The sequence below is a fragment of the Gymnogyps californianus genome, chromosome 3 (assembly GCF_018139145.2).
Source record: "Gymnogyps californianus isolate 813 chromosome 3, ASM1813914v2, whole genome shotgun sequence".
In the NCBI taxonomy this organism is placed as follows: domain Eukaryota; kingdom Metazoa; phylum Chordata; class Aves; order Accipitriformes; family Cathartidae; genus Gymnogyps; species Gymnogyps californianus.
In genome coordinates, this window is record NC_059473.1 from 61,299,134 (window position 1) to 61,316,666 (window position 17,533).

At 35.0% G+C, this 17,533-nt stretch overlaps 1 protein-coding gene across 4 annotated transcripts in view; it reads right to left on the bottom strand.

The window, feature by feature from the left end:
- Window positions 1-17,533, bottom strand: part of VTA1 (vesicle trafficking 1) — a 44,486-nt gene that overhangs the window by 24,172 nt on the left and 2,781 nt on the right. For 2 of the 4 annotated variants that reach the window (XM_050893658.1, XM_050893656.1), the window contains exons 2-4: window positions 7,407-7,501; window positions 4,055-4,182; window positions 3,320-3,395 (exon numbers count right to left, since the gene is read on the bottom strand). In XM_050893658.1, the coding sequence (XP_050749615.1) occupies window positions 3,320-3,395; window positions 4,055-4,182; window positions 7,407-7,501 (299 nt within the window). Of the gene's footprint in view, window positions 1-3,319; window positions 3,396-4,054; window positions 4,183-7,406; window positions 7,502-12,310; window positions 12,450-12,487; window positions 12,500-17,533 lie in introns of those variants that run through there. The other 2 variants (XM_050893659.1, XM_050893657.1) reach the window with 2 other exon arrangements.

Consider the following 17,533-nt stretch of genomic DNA (forward strand, 5'->3'; position numbering starts at 1 on the left):
AATTGTACTTCACAAAGTCTATTGCACTGTCATCTACAACAGAGTAGAGAGTGACACTGTAATTGATAGCTCCAGCAAACTCCCTTGCTCCTATTTGATACATTGCTATCCACCAGGATGCTCATGCAGCCCAGGAGAAAGATACGGTCTTCATTTTCACAAATAAAATGTTCTCCAGAAAAAAGCCTATCCTGATGACAGATTTATTAAAATGCATTCACTATACCTCAGAAAGGAGAAGTACAACTGGAAAACATGGCTTTCTGTTAAACACTTTCTTTTAATAATCATTCCTGGCCAAGTAGTGTTACAGATGAAATTCTTTTATCATTCACAAATACACTAGAAGCCACAAAATGCAGAAATACACATCCAGAGTATGGTACTTTTAGAAAAGAACATTACGCAAGATTTAACAGCCTGTACATCTCCCCTCTGTTCTAATACTGCAATTATTTCTTAATAAAGTGTGAAGATGCTGTTGTATTGGCTGCCCGTGCCCAGGTGGTGGCAACAGGGGGCAGCAGGGGTGGTGTCTGTGAGGAGAGGCCAGGTCTGCCCAGTGCCAGACACGGCCAGCTCCAGAACACCCATGACAGGACACAGCTGAGCCCCTCAGCCAGGCTGGTGGTGCCTCCGGGAAAGCATATGTAAGAATGGGCTAAAAAAACCCCCACCAAAACGCTGGACGGAGAGAGGAGAAGGGAAAAAAGTGTTTGATGTGTGTCATTATGCATCCCAGCTGCAAAGCTTATCATTCCAGAACTGAGAACCTAAATTTTGTTGCTTTTAGTTTGTTTTTAACATACACTGCTGTCCCTTTTTGGAAGGCTGCCCTACTGTACGAACGTTACTACTGAGGTAAATGAAAACAACACTACTATCACACAGCTTCTTACTGATCTGACGTAAGCTGTGTCTTGTAAAACATGTCTTCCAGCAAATCCTTTTACCTACTTCTAATATTGAGTTACAGAACATCCGCTGTTTCCTGTGACACAATCCATTCATACTACCCAATAATCAACCACTTGCCAATTAAAAATATACATATTATTTACAATACCCATTTTCTGATTTTAGGTGTCAAGTATCTGCTTTCTATGCCTTCTGCTGTTGATTTAAAAGCCTTTTAATAGTTGATATTCCATACATATGAAGGCAATTACATACTGAAAGACACAGAGGTGGTCTGAATACAGATGTCATACTACATAACCAGGTGTCAGGCTGAGCTTACTTCAGGCTAACAAAAGCTTCTGCAAAAGTCTAAGACAGTCACATGTCATACTTGCCCCATCATTCCTTCATGTGACACTGGATAAGGAAACTGTTGAAATGTAATGATGCTAGCCAGAAGTGCAAACTTTTTACTGTATTTCTTGTACACTCTCTTTTAACATCATCTTCACTGATTAAAAATGAGATAATTCTGCTTCTTTCCAATTACAAAGTGCTTCTGTCCTTTCAGCATCAACAACAACAACAAAAATCCCACATTCAGTAGTAAACATACCACTGCTAGCATTCCACATTTGTAACAATTTTTTCCATCTACAAGGATTGCTTCAGGACCTCTTAGGAGTCACCAAATCAGTGCACTGTCCTGTGCACTGGATTCCTACAGTCTAAGACGATTGTCTTCAATGTGCATTCACACTCTGGCTCTAGTAACTGTTATTATTTGATATCGTAAAGGATGTCAGGGCCCATAGCAGCCAGTTTTAAGACAACACACGAAAGAGCAATCTTACTTGTGCCTCTTGAGAGATGAAAATTGTATATTGGTATAGTCTCCGGCTATGGAAGATGTAGAATCTTGCAACAACACTTGGCCAAGTGCTCTTCTTGGGCAAGACCTATCTTTAATATCTACACTTACATTCCCATACGTCATAGTATACAAGAAGTGCACCACTATCAAAACCATTCTTTTACCTTCCTTCCAATATTTACAAATGAAAGCAGCCATGGCAACTGCATTTTAAACTGGGCAAGTATGTCTGCATGTTAGGCATACTTACCGGATCAGAGATCTACATACAGGATGTCAAGTCTGTGAATTCCAAGCAGGGCATAGAATAGTTTGGGACCAACACAACCACAGGCTTGTTATGGGCCTGCAAAGCAGCAGAACTTTTCGTTTCTAAGGCACTTTTACTAGTGTAAGCGTGGAAGCCTATAACACTCAAGCATGTGAGAAAAAAAAATTTGTAGATTACCTGTGTGGATTTAGGTGTCCTGAGACATAATCAGCACTTACGTGATCAGCACGTGCTGATTTTGTCTCAAATTGTTTAGCGTCATTGGTGTTTCTTATTTATTTTTCCAGGTATTTCAACCTTCCTTTAACAAGATTTGAAACTTGTCTTCATGAATCAGTAGCAGCTTTCTCTATTTTTTTTCTTCTTTGCCAGAAGTTATCAACTATACTATTACATTTTCAAACTGAGCTTCTCATTCAGTTAATTTAGCAAGGAAACCTCACTTTTGATTTTCAGAACAAGGAATACCTTATTAAGAGTACCTGCTCCTCTGTATTGGAGATTAATTCTTTTGTGGGGCATGAATAACAGAGTAGCTGACCATGCACCTAACAGAAAAGTTTGTTTTAAAATAGACCAAGACATTATTCTGGTGTGCCTTAATAAATGTAATCATGATCTTGTTCAGCCAATTCTGGAATACTTGTTTGATTAGAAGATTACATGCCATAAAGAGCACTCTGTTAGTTACTCTAGTAGATAATTTTTTGAATTAAAACATTCATGTCCTAATGGCCAGATAGCAAGCCATTTTTTTATGAAGTAAATTCACATTCTTCCAAGTTAACATACCACCTTTTAAAAGTGGGGTTTGTTGCAAAACCAAAAATATCTACTCTAACTAAAACTAGACAATTCCACTGCAATTACTAGCACTAAAGTTCTTCCTTGCAGGGTGAAAACAGTGAAGGCGGAAAAAGCCAGGAACCTTGCATCATTTTTCCCTATAATCATTCCTACTTGCTCAATGTAATGCAATGTAATGCTCAATGTCCTACAGTAATAATCAGACTTCGAATTTCTAACTGATACTTACGTCATGAAGCTTCTTCTAACAGATAACAGTTGCCTAATATTTCACATATAATTTATTTGAAATACTTTGCACAACTCCTTATGAGTTACTAACATGTATTTGACTACACAATTAGAACCTATGTTCTTTGAAGTTTATATTCACAAAGTATAAAAACAACTTTACAGAACTAAAACAGTAATTTGCACCTGTGCTAGAAAAAGCGATCAGATAATATACTGATATCCCTAACACTTACCTCTTCAGAGAGCTCCCCAAATACCGTTAGAACATCTATCAGGAGACTTGCAGTATAAAAGGACTTTATCATGTTTCTGTAAAAAATAAAACATTTCACTAACTTGGTAATGTCAGTCTCTCAGGATCACATTTTAGAAGTTGGCATTTTAGATCATACTGGCTTATTTCAGGCCAATCATCACTTTTTTTTTTCTTTTAATCTGATGTTACAGAACGTACTTCACAATGTTTAAATTTAGCAATATATTGACCAGTCTCCTGACTACTATGCAGAAAGTTTTCAGTATTTTTTAAAGCTGGTCATGTGTTCTGCACTTAGTTTCTAGTTTGGAATGTTCAATATAGGACATAGGACATCCTATATTATCTTAGAAAAAGCCATCAACATGCTGTAGTAATTGCTGTAAATCAAACCACATAATGTATCACCACAACTATTTTAATACCACTGGACAGTAGAAACTATAACACGCTTGATGTCAAGCTCAGTATTAGCCTGGGGTTTTAGAAGGCTTGCCAGTAGGTGAGCAACCTCTTAAAGAACGCAAGAAGGAGGATACCAGTTAATGTGTGAAGTTAGAGACATACAAGTAGTAACAAATCAAGTTTTCTGAAAGAGAAATTAATGCATTAAAGCCCAATTCCTGTTTCCAGGCAAATTAAAGAGTTTGGATATTCAAATTTCCTGACCAGTATCTTAATTCAGATAACAAAACCAAAGATTTTCACCTACTTATGAAATTGCCCAGCTCTGTCTTCATTGTCTGCATACAAAAACATTTTCAAAGCATAATTCTCCACATGAGCAGAACCAACAATTTCCTGAGTAATTGCTTCATTATCACCAAATTGCTTTTTCATCTGAAAAAAGTTGAAAAAAATACATTACCTTATTAGACCCTAGCAATTCTGCAATCTAGTTCAAACACAAGAAGCTGCTGATTTAGACAAAGCCAAGTACAATTTAAAAAAGAAACAACATATACTTTAATTATTTTACAAATCTTCAGCTTCTAACATAACAAATGCTAAAAGCAGCATGCTAAAAAGAGAAAGCACATTCTTTTGGAGGGAGAAATATTATGAATAAGTAGCTCTGAATACCATCTTCAATCACAAAATAGTTTAAAAAAACCCAAACCAAACAAAAAAACCATTACAAATAAACACAACTACAACATTGTGAAGGAAGATATTTTTCCCCTTACTATCCGAAAGACCAAGCACTCTGAAGCCTGTGTCAGGATTCAACACAGTTCAACTAATAAAGTAATGCATGCCTTATAAAGGTACTGTAGGTCAGACTGATCATGTATCTTCTCTCTTGTAAGGTTATTTCACTGCAGTTCATTACATCTTTCAAAGCGTCTGAGCCCTACCTTGACCGGTCTAGTGACCTATGGATTTACTGGAATTTTCAGTGTAAGCAGTGTACTGCAATTCAAAGACCTCTTTTCAAAGACGTTGGAGTACAAGAATCCTCAGGTTTCCTAATAAAAATCAGTAAAGCAAATAACCCTCTAACAGTTACAACAGGTGGATTTACAGCTTCTGAATAGGCTTACTGTTCGCACAGAAGGAAATCTCAGGTTATCCTTACAGAACAAAAACAGGAACACTGCATGATACTAACCTGCAGCCTTTATTTTGCCAAAAGATTTAAAAACAATCTCTGAATGGCAGTTATTTTTCACTGTGCGTGTAAAGAAAATTTATTCATGCAGGATGCATTTACATATTTTTTAGATTGCTGCCAACTTTTTAATGCATAGAATGTTGCCAGAAACTTTACTTGATTTCAGTAGTGAAATATAAACTTTCCAAATAGAACTTTAAATTTGAAGACTTCTGTCAAACTTATACTCTACATAGTTTTCAAAAAGTATTTGTTTTACAAAGTGTAATAGTTTTTCTTGTGAGTGTACCACGATTTGTAAGTTGCAAGATATGTAACTGAAATGAAACACTGAAGCTAATTGAGGAAAAAAATTATTTGTTTATATATTTCACCAGCCTATATATACACCTTACACTCAGAAAATAACTTATTACTATACTTGATCTGATGTTCAATGGAGATGATTTCAAATGCACAAATGACACTCAGTTACATATGCTTCTAAAAATACTAAAAGTTAACCAAGTAGTTTACTTTTGAAATTACCCTTCACACAATCTGTGTTTCAGTACAGCAGTACTGATGTTTTAAATGATGATTCATAATTTGAACCTGAAATCAAGCATATTTGGTTTAATTTTACCAAAGACATTTACATGAAACAGTTACCTATTGGAAAAGCAAAACAACACAATCATATGTAAAAATATTACTGACAGAAACATGCATTTTGGATACAAAATCACTGTATTTAATTAATTCACATATTTGGAATATTATGAAGTTTCTTGCAAAGAACACATCAGGTAATTTCCAGATATATCTACACTGTTTTATTCTTTGCTACTATAAAGTTCAAGATTGTTTGTAGGCTTCTGTCCTAACCTCTAAAATAATCAATTGTGGTAACACACAGAAAGCTGTGAGAAACATTTAGCACAGACCTGCAGCACCCCTTTGTGCCCCCTGCTGGTTAAGGGCAGACTGAAAACGGCTGCTATTAAATTACTGCAGAGGTCCAACTTCTCAATATACCCAAGCTTCCTAGCCCCAAAAATGCTGTATTAGATCTGCCTAGAAGTGTTCTCTCCATCCTTTCACCACTTGGCTACGTAGAAAGAACTTCAATACCTGAGCATCAGTTGTCACCCAATCTTACCAGCAACTGAAAGATGAAACTGTGGTTTTTTGCTCCTTTTCTAGGCTTTCCAAATTTGAAACAAAAGGGGTAACTGAACACTGCAGACAGATTAGTTACTGCAGTAGCACAAGGGATCAAACGAATTCTAACAATCCTTAGGAAACAAAGAGCAAAATCTTTCGGACTTTTAATCTCATCTCTCCTGCCACCTCTCTCCCCTTTTGAACATGAAACCCAGACCCATTAAAGATGTCAAAATTTGATGAAATAACACACCAAGAAGTCACTCTACACTGGATTTTCCATTGCTAAAAGTCAGAGATAAAACATAGCAAGAAGCACAAGGTATGAAAAAAAGACAACTGGTTCATGTTTCTTTTTTTTTCTGAAGAATTGAACGTTGTTGCACTAGTTTCACACAAACTCTTCAGGCATTGCTATGGCTAGATTTTGGATGGAATCATTAATACTGAACACAAAAAGAACTGCTGCTTCATTTTTCAACGTTACTTTCTGCTTCCAAATGAGCACTTAAACCTTAAAATACACACACTACTTCCTTCGAAACTATTGAAAACTACAGTATATGAACATAAACAGCTCCTGGAACTTAAACTGACCATCTGTACAATGACTTTACATTTCTTTGTTCAACTCTGTTCTATTTAAGGTTGTTTGCTTTTTAATACTATCAGGTCAACTCAAAAGAGTGTGGCGTAGCTATCTCTTACCCACACAGATAAGACTGTACTTACAAAAATTCATAGTATAAGATCCCCAATCTCTAACAGAGGATACGATCAAAAGTATCTTTATCTTTTAGAGAATGTTTTAAAAACTCCTGGGGTACAACAGTTTAGGGCAAAAATTTCAAAAGCACCCAAGGACTAGGCTAGGCAGTCCTACAGCAGTGAAAAGAACTCTCATAGACTTCAAGGAATCAAAGACAAATCAATAAAAAAATGCATTCTAGAACTCCTGTATTTATTTCGTAATGAATTATGATTTCTCACGAGAATATGTATGAGTAAAGTATCGTAATTCATGTTGTCGAAACAAAATCTTATGCCAAATGTCTGCTGTATAAAATTTCAGTTATGTTTGTGCATGCATACATATAAACATACATATACACATATAGCTTTATCTCCTTTCAATCCTTCTGCCAATTTATTACATACAATTTAAATTCATACAGTATGCCTGCATACCGAATAGTTGCATCAGTGACTGATGACAGAGAAAAGACAGTATTTGCAGAAGCTTAAATAAAAATTAAAGTAACGTCATGAATCATTTTAGAGGAGAGCAATAAATTCTACTTACAGCTTCCAATTGATCCATAAGTTTGGATAAAAATTTACGGCATTCTGGGGTTTTACTATCAATCTTCATCCCCGTTTGCATTGCATACAAACGACCTTTAAAGGAGACAAAACACACCAAAAAACCAGAAGTGATTGTCTAAAGCAAAACTCATAAGCAAACAAAGCAATGCCCCCCCCAACACATCTGAAAGACAAACTCATCTTGTGTTTTAACAATGTACTACTGCAGTACTAGCAAGCAATGACAGTGAAATCTAGCTATGTTCAGTCTTGCAGAGATACTAGGAGATATTTTTCTACGATTTATGCTTTATTTTTCTCAATGAGTATTCCTGCTGATTTCAGATTGATGCTTGTATCACTATTATGCAATACTAAGTGCTTTCGTAAATAATCACAACCCTTGTTTGCAACTCTCTCAAATAGGAACTTCAAGTCAATTTTTATCCCTAATTATACATGAATAATTTTCATATGCCTTACATATATGTAAAGTGTATGCATATATTTCAAAAATGGAACTTCATGTAGCAGGAACCAGTTAGCTTTAAAGTCCACTTTAACAAATGGAATTAAGCATGTATTATCTCCATGTATATGCCTACATAGCATCACAAGACACAAACCTGATCTTTAAATCAGACAAGACAGACTTCCCCGCAAGTAAAGTTACCAGCTTTTCATATGATCTTGAAAATGAATAATTAATGTCTTCTGATTAAAAATTATCTTTTTACTACCAAAAATCTATGAATTTTAGATATGCACATGGCAGAACTTTATATGCTTCAGGAAATTGTGGGTAAAATCAAACAACTATTATTTATTAGGATTAACACACACAGAGAAGGGAAAATGGACAGAAACATTCAGTAACCAAATGCAGAACATTTTTCACAAAAAAGCCCCATTCCACTAACTCTCACTCCTGACCCTCAAAGGAGTCCTACAAAACACTTTCAAAGGCAGAGCTTAAGAACTAGAAGCTGTAACTCTACCAAATACTATCACGAGCTAGTTATTATGGCATACCCCAATGTCCTTCTTCCTGCAGGACACAGCATTCTGCAAGTGATCCTTACTTGCTTCACAGCTTTACCATCTCTCTCCTTCCAAGCATCTCCTCATACACTAGAGATAGCCTTTTCCCTTCAAATTATCTCAGTAAACACGAATATAACAGTTGTTTTCAAACTGCACTTATCCTGATGTTTGCTGCAGAAGAAAGCTCAAAAGCTTGTCTGCCTTTTCCATCTATTATCAGTTAGTCTGGAAAATTGGATCTCTCTCTACAAAACTTACCTAGGTTCTGCTGGTAAGCATCATAATTTAACTCATTTTTCTGGATTTTAAAAGTAGCATTTCACGTTTCATACACAATTGATTATCAAACCAGACAAAGTGTACATTCCTTATTTGGGACTGCAAAGCTGACAAATTTTTGAATGTTAAAGCTGTTGGGTTGCCCAACCATTTAAAGACCCCCCCAAAATAATAAATAAAATACTTGTGCCCTCCAATGCCTCTCTACTTCTGCATTTACAATTCATAAAACAACCTAGCACCTTCATATTCAAGTTTTTAGTAAAGAACAATCAAGTAGAAGTCTACTCTGAGCAAAACTTCAGGAATGAATAAAGGCTATGAACAACTACAACAATTGACCATGACAAACAAATTTTAACAATTCATTTTTAACAATAATTGCTATGTAGGTTCTATGCTATGTAGGTTTCATCAAGTGACAACGCTAATATTAAGAGTACATACCAGTAATTAGCTTAAGCTGACCTTATTTATCTTCAGGATGCTGACATGTTAATATTAAAAATTATGAAACCAGCACATGTAAAATTGAAATTACATTTCAAAGAAATCCAAACACAGAAAGATACAGAGCCTTGTATCTAAGGCACTCAAATTAATTTAAGTTTACTGCCGATTAAAATACCATAATCACATGATGAGGAGTTAATGCTTACAGTCTTCAATTAAACTGATTTTTAAGTACATACTTGATTGTAAGCTTCCCTGAACACATTTCATGGTATGATTTAATAATTTAAAACTTAGGAATTAACATAATGGATGCTAGACCTATGGGCCATCTAGATCAGTTATTTCTTTTTGACAGATGCAAATATCACATATTTTCAAAGGAAAGTAAAATTAATTTTAGACTGATATGAGTTAGGACGACATAAATTCAGAATACCCTTGGTCATTACTAGATATAGATTTACCTTACTTGCTGAAGTATGCATCTTTATATCTCTTCCATAATTCATTTACATAAAAAGAACTCTGTTCCATATAAATGGAAATCTTGCAAATGTCTTTAATCTTGAGGATCAGTTTAATCATTAAAACATCTGCTTATTTATAACTGTTACTCTTCTGTTACCTATATGTGGCTTTTTTTCATATTCATTGCAAATACATCCATTTAAATAGTAAAAGCAAGATAATTTTTTTCCTCAATAATATCCCAAGGGGTGTATTTACAGGACTGTGACATCTGTATGTTTTGCAGGCAGCCCTAAAAAGCCAACCCTTTCCCCTCTCAGGATTTCAGAGACTGAGAAAACTCAAAGACTCCTTCAGGCACTCCAATGAACAAATGCAGAAGAGTGAGTCTTGAACACACAGAGAACACAGGTCAAAGAACAATAGTTACAGATAAAAAACATGTTTTTCTTGTCTATATATAGATTTACACTGTGGGTGACATCAAGCAATGTTCCATACCAACACCAATTTCCTGCTAACAAAAGACTCTGGGACCAAGGTGCCCAAGAGTCCTCAGGTCATTCAAGATCTAAGGACTATTATCCAAAGTGTACATAGGCTGTCAAGAAAACATGAAGGTGCTCTACCAGCAGCAGCTCTACAGATATTAAGAACAGAGACATCCTACAGACAATTAATGTCACCTGAGCTAAGATTAAATGTGTTCCACCTGTCACAGTAATTACATCTCTGTACCACACAATTGACTATATGAGACAGTTACCACATCTAGCCATCAAACCCTGATTTGTATCAACGTCTATATAAATTGGAAAGGAGATCTCCTGCAAGATCTTATTAACTAGCAAAAGGTCAAAGCACACTTAAGCTACCCTAACAAGAGAGTCTACTGCAATCTTTAAGAACTTTCAAAGTTCAGAATTTTTGCATACTCACTTCTTCACCTACAGTAATATGTTCGAAAGGAGTACTGCATAACAAAACCAGCCCAGAGATAGGCCTCTGATGAGGCAATCATTGAGGTAAGGGCAAAAGCTATTCCTTCTTTCTCAAGTAAGTGGTGATCAAGAAAGAGTATGACGTTTGTGAAAACTACTATTGACAGAGCATCACTGCTAGTAGCATTCAGTACTGAAACGGAGTCTTGATGCAAATACCACTGATAAAACCACCTGATTGTAACGAAGTACGAGGCAACCTGCAGGTGAGAAAATGCAAACTGTACCCTACCAGTCAAAATCTCCTGGAACATCAGTTTCGACTGATGAACTGAAGATACAGAAGGAAAGTATACTCTCCACAGTTTGAAACTCACCAGTGACAAACAAAATGTTAAGTATGTTTAGGCACACTTACTGCTTTACTCAGTGCTGCTCTAGTCAAAAGTGGGGCTTGGGGGTTGAAAATCTCTATCAACAATCATTAAACTTATCAAGCAGACAGCAAGTCAAATAGTTGAAAAACTGAAAGAACTAGGGATTTCTCTGACACAAACAGAATAGGAAGAACAGGAAATAATTTTTTCAGACACTACTGAAATAAAAATAATATTCTTTTAATGTTTTGAAATTTTGCTTTTGAAGTTATCTGTATGAAGAACAACGTGAGTGAATCTGAAAGCAGTAATCCCTTACCTTATTACAGACAACAGAAAAAAGTGTCTACTAGTTCTACTCTTTGCATTTTTGTGTATTATTATTACATCTTATTCCTAAGGCAAAGAATCTTCATTTATTTCCAAACACAAGTTTTTCCATGTCTGCATCTTTTGTCATCCTTCTCTCTGCTCTACTTTTGAAATGTCCCAAGTATTCTACATGAAGGCTATCTGTAAGACCATGTTTGTTTGTGTTGTTTTTGATACTACTACCTTTGCCAATTAAGGTGTCAGAAGTCTCTTACATATCTTTTACTTTTGTGTGTAGTTTATCACACAAATATTACTTATGGTAAGGATATGTGATAGTAACTGAAAGATATGCTTTGATCTAGTAAAGGAAATCTATTATGTCCTTTTCCTGTCTAACTTGCAGCAAATGGGCAAACTCACTTCATTACTGAATTTTCAGGAGCAATGAGAAAAACATAATTTTCCTGTATTAATATCATCAGTGAAATTTTAAACTGGCAATTAATGGTCAAAGAACTGTCCTCCATGTTTATGTTGACAGGTAACCTCAGTAGCAAAGAACTCATAAGCAAGAGGCCAAAAGTTTACCGCCTCCAACATCTCTGCCAAGAAAGCCAAATGTAACATGAGTTCAGTTCCCCCCCCGTATCTGAAAGAAAACAGAGTAATTATTTACATTCCTTTAAATACAGCTGTTCTAGTTTCTATAATATTGCACAAGCAGCAGAATGTATTATTACTATGCTTGCTAAGTCACAAAAATTTTGCTTTAATGCAAGTGGTTCAACTTCTAATAACTAGAAGTTAATCTCCTGAATGGTACGGACACCACAGAAAGAAATCCTCTTAGTGTTCTGTATTACAATTGCACTATTTCACCTTTTAAAAATACCGCACTTGGGATGCCATTTTAGATCAAAATTATTTCAGAGTTTTCTCTTCAGAACTTTTCTATACGTTGAAAAATGTTTAAAGTGCGTGTCCCACAGTAATATACTGTAAAACTGAACAACTAGACTTACAGGAGCCATTTGCTTGGTAACTTTTGATAAAAAATTTCCTCTGTGAAAAGCCAAGCTGCTGAAAATTCTGATATAAAAAGACAACTAAAACCATACATTGTAGCTGCAAAAGCTTTCAAGTCTTTAAAGCCTAAATGAAGTATCTGAAGAATGTAGACAATCTTGGAAATAAGTGACCTGTAATTCTCATCTCTCTTCACTGTGATGAAGATCTGGAATACCTGGAAACAAATAAATGAACGCAATTATTGGTTCTTTTCAAGCCTGTTTTATGCACTTGGCTTCATAACAAATACAACCTATATTTTTTTGCCCCCTTTATCCAAATCAAGTAGCAAAAAAGATTTTTGTGTGGCCAACAACAGTAGTATATGCATAAAGTAAAGCACTAAAGAGGTAAAGGAGGCTACATAAAGCTAATGTCTAAATATTAATTAATATTATAAGTAGAGCTAAAGTCACTTGTAATCTTTTATGCACAAAGACAGAACTGTTTTGCCAATTATTAACTACAAGAGGGTTTGCTCTCAGTTTGCAGACAGGACATTTATCTTCAAATTCATAAAGACTTGGCAAGTAATCATTCTCAGAAAAATGTTTTGCCAAGACAACTACAAAATTTATGTCTTGATTTGCTGCCCTTAATCTTTGTTCAGCAAATACTAAGTGTGGGTGTGCTGGATGGAATTATACAGTGAGCTTTACAGAACCTTCTCTGCTTTTATTTATGTCATGTAATACCACGTTATTTTTCCTTTGCTAATACACAGCACAATTTCAGAGCGAGTATTTTGTCTTTAGTACGTGCCAAGCATTCATTCCTAATACACAGTAAATTATTCCAGATTTATGTTTGGATAACAACTGAAACTCCCCTCACTCCCATTTTAAACTAACTCTGTGCCAAGTAAAAATACTGGAGAACAAAAGTTCCAGCCAGCAAGCATGCACAATAGGTTGATTCTATCTTCTAAATTCTGTCCTACTATCCATCTTTCTTTTTCCTGGTCTAACAGGATCAAAAGATTACAGTTCTTTTTCCCCACACATATTTAATTTTCTAGTATAGAAAAAAATTATTAAGAACTGGAATATTTTTGACATTTGATAGTAACAAATGGACATGAAATAGTAACAAAAAACATTGCCATAAACTTTAGCCGTATTTTGATTCTGATTAAGAGATGACAGCTTTTTCAGGCTGTAAGTTATTACTCATTCATATTCTACACCTTCCTCTTCCCTTTGTCAAATCACTGACAGAAAAATATTTGTTAACCGCTTGGTAGAAGAAGACAACAGCTAGAATACTATGTGGGAAGCAAGGGACACAAAAACATTAAATTGGATTGTACTCAAACTACTGCAAACATATTTTCATAACGAATGCATTTGCAAAGAAAAACAAAAATGAATTATTCTTGCTTTCATGAACATTAACGTATCATACTTCATTGACGTAATTTCTGCATGCAGATCATAAACATATGGTATATCTGCATGGTGAAGTCCAAGTTGTCTGAATTCAAAGACTTTTAAAAATAGATTTAATAGCATTGACAAACTTCGAAGGGCCTTATAACTCCTCTTCATTATATGATGCTGAAGGAAAATGGCAAAAGACAAGGTAACTATTAGGCTGGCAGCATCAATTCAAAATCTGAAGCACTCCAAAGAAAACAAATTACTTTTAAATATTTAAGTAAAATTAGTTTAAGGAGAAGTGCAAGAAAAAAAAAATTCTGAGGCAAAAGTGGGGGGAAGGAAGACTACACACAAATTTAATTAAGAAACTCAAAACAAAATGGATAGTATCATGACCCCCTCTTCCCCTCATATTCTTTTATAGTATTCTAAATCCTACAGAGGAAAATGGATTGATAACAGTATATTTCAAGGTTATGGTACATGCTAGACAAACTCTGTCAAGTCAAAACTATCTCAAGTAAAATGTCTCTTACTTAAAATCACTGAAAGTTATAGTAAATTGCATTAGAATTCACTGTTATTTGAAGACTAGCAACTTGTAAACAAACTAAATAGGTGAATCAAAATTTGCAATTATGAACAAGAGCAGTAATTATTAAGGTTAGATGACAAAACAAGCAATCTAGTATCGCCATCATTGGAGATATTCAAAACCTGCCTGGACACAGTTCTGACCAGCCTGCACTACTGATCATGCTTTGAGCAGGGGATTGGACTAGGTGATGTACAAAGTTCCCTTCAACCTCAATGATTCTGTGATTCTGCAAATTAGAATGCTGATATCGATGCATCCCTTCTTCAGAAGCAGCAGCAAACCTCAGGCAGGAAAAGACAGTTCTTAATTCTACTTCCAGAGGTTCAAGTTGAATAAAGATCCACCAAAAAACTGAATTATATGGTGGAAAAATGCACGTTAGTATATTTACACCGTACAACTGAACTTCAGGAGTTTTATACAAATATGCATACCTCAGAAATAAAGTTTCAATCTCTGAAGTACATTTGTTCTATTTTATGTTCTCATTCCTATCTCTGTCAGAGCAATTATTTTTAAATATTACCTACATAATCAAAGCAAGTGCCAAAAATACTACACAATAGTTAACATCATCTTTAATTTTTGTTTCCACCCACAGTTTGCCTTGAGTACTGTGGGGTTTATGTATTTATCTTTTTTATTCCAATCACTTCTCACTGTTTTTCTGTCTCCACAGACAAACCAGAGTTTTAAGAGCACAGCAAATAAAAGTTACTTTTATTTCCATTAATACTTCTGAATTACATGCATCTTCTAAATTAGTCATTCGAAATGCATCAAGATACAACAAAAAGTTGAGTAAATTAAAAGCTCTATTAAAATATTTGTCTGTTATTAGTCCTCTGCTTGAGGAAGGATCAGTAAAAAATTAACAGTATTTCAGTTGTAAAATTACACAGTAATTATATTTCCCAAGTTCTGAGTCGGGCCATGAATTTTATTTTTTGTCTCTTTTTTTAATTAAAAAAAAGTCTTATCATCGGTATGCAGTGAGAAGCTTGTTTCATGGGTGTCTGACTAAACTTGAAAGTAAAAAGCCAGTCACATTTAACAGATGGGTATTTCTGTTAAAAGCTGAATGACTTGATTCAAGAGGTTGTCAACTAGTTGTGGAAAAAAATTGTCTCTTGGTTTTCTCTCCTGCTTGATCCCACAAAAACAGAAATGTCAACACAATAGTAAGATCGTTCGAAAGGATTTCTCTGGTGCTTTTCTATCTCAAGAATTTGAGAATTGTAGATTTTCTTCACACCTTTTTTAAGCAGATCAAGCCTACTGATCTCACATGAATGTTTTCTGATGTTTAGCAGACTGTAAAGCACAAACCATCACAGCCCTGCTTTTTGGAAGGTATAAGAATCATAAATTTTCATGTTGCATTCACTGGATATCCAAACACTGTTGTGTGTTAGGATGTTATATATCACGAAACATCAATGCTTTTCTGGCTACTCACTGGCATTCTCTCAATACTTTTGAATTAGAACATCAATGGCCAGTAAGTACAGAAGCATAAAATAAACTACCAATCATCTTTGGAAAGAGCTTAACAACACTACTGAAAGGCTGAAAAAACAGTTATTGAGGAAAATCTTGCTTTAAACACTAAAACAGAAGTTTTCAGAAGACAGAACTACCTCTCAAACCTTGCAATTTGTCAAAAAATAACTTCTGAGTCAAACTGCCTATGGTACAGGGATATAATTTCTTTAGTTATTACACAGGCCAGAGATTTTTTTATCAAAGTGTTTGCCTCCTTGTGTTTGCAGAGTAACATCTCAAAGTAGTCAAACAGTCAGACTCATGTAAGTTTTTAATATAAGAAAGTTATTTTATTGCCCACCAATCACTTATTTTCCTTTTGCTAGGCAATCAATGTAGCATCCTTTACTGGTATTCCCTTATACCTATTCAATCAGCTGATCTTTACTGAACCTGAAATAGCTACATACTTAATGACAATGATTAACAAAATAATATGAAATGTGAGAAAAAGTATCATATGAGGAGGTAAGCATTTTAAAAGAAGGTGGTAGATTACCACAGGGCTGAACACTTATATTAGCCATAAAGTCTCTAATCTCTTCAAAAGGAGAATTATTTTGTGAGATCATGTCCTGTACAATTTAAAAAAATAAACTTGGTTTCTTTATTTCTGTACAGTCTATGTTCTAAGTAGAACAAATTTTGCAACCAAGTAAACCGACAGCGCATACTGTCAGGAAGCAAATATATTTTTATTGCTTCAATCACTTATGTCCATCTACTAACAGTGGCTAGGGCTAAAAAAAGTAACTGTTTACAGTCAACATATAAAGCTACTGATCATATGCTGCTTTGAATCTGAATACCTAAAAATGGAGTTAGGCATGAAGGCTTTGTAAGGAAAACAGAGGACTACCAGAAATAAAATATTTTTTAAATTTTTGCAGTGTTCCTAGCAAGTACCACAACAAAAAGCATCTGTGATGTGTCATGGTGCACAAGAGCATCAATGTTGTTCTTCAACGTTTTATTTTTCATGTGGAAAATTATGTGGCAGTTGAAAAATACAAATCATCCCTGCTGTAGCTATCCATACTGTGTAAAACAGAGATTAATGTTCATCAAATTACAGTTTCTTTAAATCAACATATGCCAGCAATATCAAAAAAGCAAGAGTCCTGTCTTCACCCCAAGCCACTGTGTCTTGTTCCTTGTCTTTGTCTGTGTGGGAGCACAGCTGTTTAAGCAGTAGTGAATTGGCCTGGCTGAAAAATAGCTTACTGTTGGTCTTCATCATACAATTACATCAATGTTTTCTTCTGAAGCATGTTAGGGTTGGGAACGAGAGGCCAGAGAAGGACTACAGTATCTTCTTTAGGTGGCAGTGCTGGTTTATGCTAGTTTAATGCTTCAAATGAACTACACCCAAAAAACATAAGAGAAAAAAAATTTAAAATGGTGTATGCAAATAAAATGTGTAACTGCCATTCAAATTCCTAGCTTTGAGAGCACACCTATAGCACCAGTGGATGCTGATGAGACACAAAAATATTAACATGAGCAGTAAGCAGTTCCTCCTGACAATTTTATTGCTAAGCTATAGAAAGTAATATTTTAGGTTGCAAACACGTCTTACCAGAGTTCGCTTGCTTCCGATATTCAAATTAGTTTGTGTCGCAGCTCTTATTATCACAAATATACAAGTGGAATTG